This window comes from Mizuhopecten yessoensis, unplaced genomic scaffold, assembly GCF_002113885.1.
Source record: "Mizuhopecten yessoensis strain PY_sf001 unplaced genomic scaffold, ASM211388v2 scaffold2711.2, whole genome shotgun sequence".
Classification (NCBI taxonomy): domain Eukaryota; kingdom Metazoa; phylum Mollusca; class Bivalvia; order Pectinida; family Pectinidae; genus Mizuhopecten; species Mizuhopecten yessoensis.
In genome coordinates this window covers 2,208,782-2,216,617 of record NW_018485984.1, presented here as the reverse complement: position 1 = coordinate 2,216,617, position 7,836 = coordinate 2,208,782, and the positions used below count along the sequence as shown (strand labels likewise).

Genomic DNA, 7,836 nt, shown 5'->3' with positions numbered 1-7,836 from the left:
ATACCTAGTGATATCACATTGACTGGAATGGTAACTTATACCTAGTGATATCACAGTGACTGGAAAGGTAACTTATACCTAGTGATATCACATTGACTGGAACGGTAACTTATACCTAGTGATATCACATTGACTGGAATGGTAACTTATACCTAGTGATATCACATTGACTGGAGTGGTAACTAATACCTAGTGGTATCACATTGACTGGAATGGTAACTTATACCTAGTGATATCACATTGACTAGAATGATAACTTATACCTAGTGATATCACATTGACTGGAATAGTAACTAATACCTAGTGATATCACATTGACTGGAATGGTAACTTATACCTAGTGATATCACATTGACTGAAATTAAAAACCGAGCCAATGAATACAAAACTCTGATGTTATGATCCATATTTTATTTGCTATCTTGCTCATGCCATCATATTTCAACCTGTGTGCTTTTCCATTTAAAGAGAAATGTCCCGTTTCATTCATCTGTGTAATAGAAGAGAGTAAATGCGTGGCCAGACCAGGAATCGAAACCCAAACTCTAAATGGGCGCCTTACCAATAGGGCTATCTGGTCGCTGGCTATCGACCCAGTCCAGTTCTGCTATGCTAGTGGTACCAAACCTCATAATAATGTCAACACTTTGCTTGTCACATAGTTACAGTATAACAAGGTTTCATTACTGTATATTACATATGAACTAATCATACATTTCAGCCGTATATGATAGATAATAGTTTTCAGATGTCGTGGTTGTATATATGTCTATAGTAACATTTATAATAGGGACATTTATCATGGCACATATATAATGTCTGCACTTTAAATGCTGAACTTTTTAAAAATTCAATGTCTGATATTGATGTCGCTATGAAATTTAGGGTGAACAAATTGAATCCCGTGTCACAAAGGGGACTGCTATGTTGATGGTCTTACTTCTGTTTGTAGCCAGCTGTAAGGCAGCGTGTAGTTTATCACTAGCTAATGAATCACAGTATCTGCTGATATCTCGTAAAAGTGTTCAGGTGTTACGAGACAGAATCCTGGAGCGACATTTGGAGGAGGATTCTTCTGCAGTAGACAGTCAAGATATACCAGGTATAACTAAATATCATTATGTAGGTCTGTCATCATTCCTCTTGTCTATCTGCCTATCTGTCTTTCTTGTCTGTCTGTGTCTACAATGTATGTCTCTGTTTGTCTGTCCATCATTCGTTCTTTTTTCACTGTCTGTGTCTTCTGTCTTTTTTACTATCTGTCCATCATTCTTCTTGTCTTTCTGTCTGTGTCTGTTTATCTGTCTTCTTTGTCTGTTTGTCTGTCTGTCGATCAATCCTCCTGTCTCCATCAATCTTCATTGTCCGTCCGTCCATCATCCCTCCTGTCTATCTATCAGTCCTTATGTCTGTCTGTTCAGTCTTCAGGTCTGTATGGCTGTCCATCATTCATCATATTTGTCAGACTCATGTTCATCTATCAGTCTGTCCTGGTATCAGCCTGTTCATCAGTCTCTGAGATTTCAGTCCATCAGTCTATCCATCTATCTTTCCCTCACCCAATTACTTCTCTCTCTCTTTAGTCTCTATATGGAGTCTTGGATACTGCCCTCCTTTGGTATTGCTGCAAATATTCAAGGCTTCGCTACGGTTTCACCAATTAGCTTACTAAGTTGTGGTAATTTTTACTGAAATGAAATTGAAGTTTGTTATAGTTAAATCAATTAAGCGCTATAGAGTCCGGCCCTCCTCTCCTTTCATCTTCATCCCATGTTTCCCAGTGTAACCATGGTTCCCATCCAAACAAGGGTAAGGCTGCTGAACATGCTAATAGGACAAACACATAGTAAAGGATTCTATGGGTATGGTAGGTCTGTTACATCATGTAAAATGTTTCCATGCAGAAATGCTTCGATTTCGGTGATATTCTATCGTTTACTGATTTAATTGAATAGCATGTTCTTGGTTTATTTTGATATGTGTCATTTTTGTTGTAATTTTATTTTTTATTTCATTCTGATATTGTAAATTAGAATTTGTTCAGACCTTCTATAATAATTATCAATAATGAACTCCTTGTGTCTCGGGTTAACGAGTACCAGGATGAATAGTTTTTCTTATCCTTAGGTATATCAAACTTAGTTGGTCGTTTCCGTGGTAATCTCATTATATCTGGAGGCCAGGCGTTTGAGGAGGATTCATGGAATAGCATTGAGATTGGCGAGAATACTTTTTTTGTAAGTATTAAGGTTGCTAAAAAAGGGTATACATTTGTTAATTTTGTAGTAAGATTTACGTCAACCTCAAACCTAAGTCTTTTATCTCCTGTTCAATCTGTTCGGCAGATGTCATACTGGGGTAATAGCTTACATATTTTGTGATATCTAGGCTTCTAAAATGTTATATAATTTTGTTAATTTCATACGATTTATGCTAACCTCAAATATAACTACTCTTTGTACTTTGGTTTCAATGAAAAAATCTGAAGGTAACTTCTTTTCTGTTTAGCAGCAATATCATCCCCAAAATAAGCAATTACATTATTGGCTATATCATGAATGAAGTTTAACAGTCAGTTTGCATCTGGCTTATCTCCCCTTATATGTGACTACCTCCCTTTACCTGTTTCAGAGTCAAGGAGAATGTGGCAGGTGTCAGATGATCTGTGTGGATCAGTCAACAGGTCAGAGAGGTCTGGAACCCCTAAAGTCCCTAGCATCATGGAGGGGCAGGAAGGTGATGTATTTACTAATATTGTTGTTTTTAATTTTCACTATGAAATTCAATTTCTTTTATTTAAAAAAACCAAATGTGTTTGCTTAAACTTCTAATTCCATTTAAATAGATTTTATTACAGATCGTTTTTAAATATGGTGTTATTTTCATAAAGTTTCATTTTTAACTCACCTCTCCTAAGGTGTTATTTTTAATAAGAGCATTTGCCATGGTTGATATATTATCCAGGTGAACGATACAGGCCCTCTGGGTCTCTTGTTCAAAATTCAGTAAAAAAATTATTACACTATAATTAAAAAAAAAAAATTGTAACTAGAAATTTTATTACATACAGGTGCCCTTTGGTATCCACCTACAGTCAGTGACAAGCACATCAAGTGGAAAGTTGAGAGTCGGAGACACTGTTTGTGTGCTAACACAAAAATAGCCAAAATATTTGTTTCTGAAACCATTTGTTTACACAGTTGTGATATTAACCAGTTTAAGTTATTGCTAGTCCAGAGACAATACTGCCATACACATAGAAGATTCGAATCTACATGTTTGTGTATAAACGTTTTGGAATGTATCGTATACGAGGTGTTTTATACAGTGTGTTAAGTAACCTGTCATTAGCTAGACACTGAATCAGTTTATCAGAGATATGTATGTATATAACTGTCTGTGAACATGTTACACCATCTAACCGGTCTAACATTATAGTAACATACTGGTATTGGGGTTGTTTCAGAGAAGTCCTGGGTAAAAAATGTTAATTAGTGGTGTTTATTGCAAGTATCAGTTTTAGCAATTAACAATGTACTATCCTTAATCAAAAGTTTAAAGCATCAGTTTTAGCTGTATAAAGTTGAAACCTGGTCAATCAAGAGTTTATAGAATCAATTTTCACTGTGTACAGTTGAAACCTGGTCAATCAAGAGTTTATAGAAGCAGTTTTACTGTGTACAGTGGAACCAAGTTTAATCAGAAGTTCAAAATTCAGAAATTTAGAATGATTTATTTAAATTCTGTATAGTGGAACCTAGTCAGGAAATGATTTTATATCTATTTGTTTGTTAACAATGATTTTATGCAATTTAAAATAATGTTCTTTATATTTGAGGACGTCCTCATGTGGCCACAGGTTCACAAGATACATACAGATCTATTACAAACATGTATGTAGCTAGATTTACTATTATAAACATATATATCAATATATCATATAGACTAGAAAATGGTGGTTTATGAAGATACATTAGTTTTCTTTTTACAAAATAGTTTATATATTGTTGTATTGCGATATACATTCATAACTACTAAATAAGGTATTATGATTTATTTTTTATATCAATATGTCATTGGAAGGTTTTATAATCAGAGATGTTCATATATTCCGTTTTTTATATTGCTTTATTTTTACACATTTATTCACCACTGCTGCAACTTTAAGGAGGAAAAACTTAATTGTAAAAATAAATATTATTGTTTATTACATACTTACTAATAAATACGGGTTTTTAGGTCACCTGAGACAAAGTCTCAAGTGACCTATTGCGATCGCCTTTTGTCCGTCGTCGTCCGTCGTCCGTCGTGTGTCCGTAAACAATTTACATTTTCGACTTCTTCTCCAAAACCCCTGAACCAATTTCAATGAAATTTTGCAGGGACTTTCCATGGGCAAAGGTCAACAAATATAGTTGCTGGTTTAGTCCTACGCCCCCAGGGGCCTGAGGGGCGGGGCCAAAAAGGGTCGAATTGACTAAAATTTCAAAAATCTTCTTCTCAAGACCCAGATAAGGTAGAATCAAATACTCTTCATAGATGGAAGGGTCTTAAGGTGCTTTACTGAAATTGTGAATTTCTTGACCCTGGGGTCTCACGTTTCCCCCTGGGGAGGGGGTAAACTTTACTATAGTTTATATAGGGAAATCACATTTTGGACCAACATTTGTTTAATTTCCATTGGAAGTAATTCAATTTGGGTTAGCATTATCAGTATTAGGTAGCAGTTTGATAGTATGNAAAGTCAATTGTCTAAAATTACACAACAAAAAATACTTCTCTTTCTGATTCATGTAAAGACTAATTTAATGATGTTTTTTCTGAGGAATAAGGACTTTAAGAAGGTGAAAAGTATGTAATAAACAGAATAAACCATGCCTTTTTCCATATCACACCCAGTATCAACCCTCGACCATGCAATATCTGCCCTCGGGCTGATATTGCAGTCTCGGGTTGATACTGGGTGTGATATGGAAAAAGACATGTATTATTCTCTATATATTAGAGATGATTTGAATTAAGGAAGCACTATAAATTGATTTTGGTCCCATACAGGTGATAATCTAATCTATAATGGAATCTGTGATATTGTGGGCATTTCCCTGTGAGGGTTGAGGATAGTTTCTGTTCAATGGGTCAACAAACAATGTAATGGGAGCAAATGTATTAATCTTATTTTTGCTTTGAAATATTTCAGGATTCTTTTTCTGAAAAAGGAGTTAAGTTACCTCCCTTGCATTGTGAAAGCTGCATAGGGAAAGAATGTGGTCTGATCAGGGGGCAGGCTCTGGGGAGGGGGAGGGGGATGTTCATCCCCATATCAGATTATTGAAATTACAAATATATATTTATATATATTTTAAATACATTTCCATTTTTGATGTTCATGGTTGATAGATTGGGGGTGGGGTGTCATAGGAAATATGGCATTCTACAACTTTTTGACCACCATAAAAATTTGATTTTCACTAGTTCATTATCAAATATTTTATATTTGGATATGGAATGGATCTAATTAGGGTTTTCTCCTTGACTCCTTCCTAGATAAGTTTTCTAATCTGGCCTGGTCAGTAATTTTACATCAATACAACCTCTTTTCTTTATCAGGGTTTCCAAATTACCAGTGAACTTTCAATATATTAGTATATATATTTAAGCAGATTCTGTGATCATTTTGTTAGGTAATTAGTAAATGAAGTGTTTTTATCATTCTTGTGTTGTGTTGTTCAGTTGTCATATTTTCTATATAGGGCAATGTATTACTAATGGTTGATTTTATATCTATGTGGAATACTTAAAAGGGTTTATAACTTGAAATTGGTTTACATCACAACCCTATAAACCATACAGCTATGCAAGAGCTGCATGGGCATGAAGAAGCAAAGACAGATATTCTGCGAGGATTGGCCCCAAAGTCTGGGCCTTTTGCTGTAGACTTAGTCCCTGGATGATAACTTGGAAATGGTTGAAATGCCTGCCTACCCCATTAACATAATATACAATTGCTCGAAATGAAACAAAATCATAGCATCAGAATTGATCCCACAGTATGGTCCTGCCCTTAGGGACTTAATCCCTTGGTCACTACAGTACATAGCCATTGTTGAGATCCACACCCTATAACCATCTCTACCATTGTACGGCATGAAAATAAAAATAAAAATACAAAATGTATGCTACTAGGATTTGCTCAAGGGTCTCCTCTGCCCATAGGGACTTCAGTCTTGTACAATATAACACATGGTCAACTACCAGCATCTTGTATCTTGTATTGTATTACTTTTAATGAAAGTGTCTTTCCATGATTGCTCAAATATCCAGGAGAGCAATACAAGCCCTTTGGGCGGCTTGTTACTATGTTGTTATTGTTTTTATATCTTGCTAGAAATGTTTTATATTTTAGTAAATATTCTTACTGCTTTACAATTTGTTGGATTTTTTGCTGATTTAATTCTGTTTGGTTTGTTTGTGTTTTGCGACCTATTAACAGTCATGGTCATTTACGGACGTGCCATGTTTTGGTGGTGGAGGAAAGCCGGTGTTCCTGAAGAAAAACCACCGACCTTCAGTCAGTACTTGGCAACTGCCCCACGTAGGTCTCGAACCTGCGACCCAGTGGTGGAGGGCTAGTGGTAGCAGAATGTCAGATGCCTTAACCACTGTGGCCTTTAGATATAGCAAGCAAGCTTTACCTTGCTTTGAAATTATGCACAAATCAAAATTATGAAGATATTAAACTCTCGATTTTTGCAACATGTTTGAAGATTTTTATCAGATATGTACTTACTCATTGTTATCAGTGCATCCATTCTAATGTGAAACCGAACTCTTTTGAAAAGTGATACATTTGACAGCAAGACAGTATACATCCTTAATGATGGACTGCCACAGATTCTTCAGTATTTGTTAGCATTAATGATGTGCATAACAATTTACTTCTAAAGCATTAAAATCGTCTTTAGAAGAAATCTCATTGTCTCTATACCTACCTCATCCCACAGCCTTATCAATCGCACATATTACAACTCACTTTATTTTGCATGTACTTAATTTGTTTAAATTATGCTTTGAGTATGTTTTACATGCAAATAGTTAAATTCAAGATTGAGACGAGTTTTTTTCAATATTGATAGTAACTGATTTATTGGATTCATATTTGAGGTAGATACAAATTTGTGAACGCGTCCTTTTCATGAATCAAAACACAAAATTTCTCACAAAAAATTAAGTGATGTACAGTAATTTTGTCTGGTTTAGAATAGGCCTGCATTATTTGTTTCATACTGGTATTATACAGATTTCTTAGCAGAACTCTTTGGAAATTTATAATTATATCCTTAATGGATGGAAATCTTGCTAATTGGTAGCATTTTTAAGCACTACTGATGTGACTATCTTATTGTAATGCATTAACAATACATATACATTATACGTATTATGAAGCAATCCAAATGCTTTGATTCACTGCGATATCCTTCCCTTATGCCAAGTAGGACTTATTGGTTCGTTGGGCAGAATAGGATGGCCTACTTTCAAATCTAAGGGTTCTCACTTCTCAGCTTTTTTTTTACCTTGCCTGGAGGTATCTATTATATCCACAGCCATAAATTTACCTTTTCATTGAAGTAAATCAGCATGAAAGGTGATATCATACAGGGATTGAACAGCTTTTTGAATTTTCATGCCGATACAAACGCAAATCGGTTACATCCAAGCTCGCTAGGGCTTCATGTTTAATATGGATGTAACCGATTTACGTTCATACCGGCATGAAAATTTTAAAACCGCCTTTCAATCCATATATTTACATTTTTACTATAGAACAAATGTTTAGTT

General features: G+C 35.0%; 1 protein-coding gene across 1 annotated transcript in view; it reads left to right on the top strand.

Annotated features, from left to right (window-relative positions):
- Positions 1-4,154, top strand: part of LOC110445086 (molybdenum cofactor sulfurase-like) — a 76,380-nt gene extending 72,226 nt beyond the window's left edge. The window contains exons 14-17 of the mRNA XM_021489474.1: positions 953-1,102; positions 2,128-2,237; positions 2,632-2,736; positions 3,071-4,154. Of these exons, the coding sequence (XP_021345149.1) occupies positions 953-1,102; positions 2,128-2,237; positions 2,632-2,736; positions 3,071-3,163 (458 nt within the window). The 3' untranslated portion in view covers positions 3,164-4,154. The remainder of the gene's footprint in view (positions 1-952; positions 1,103-2,127; positions 2,238-2,631; positions 2,737-3,070) is intronic.
- The last annotated feature ends 3,682 nt before the right edge of the window (positions 4,155-7,836 follow it).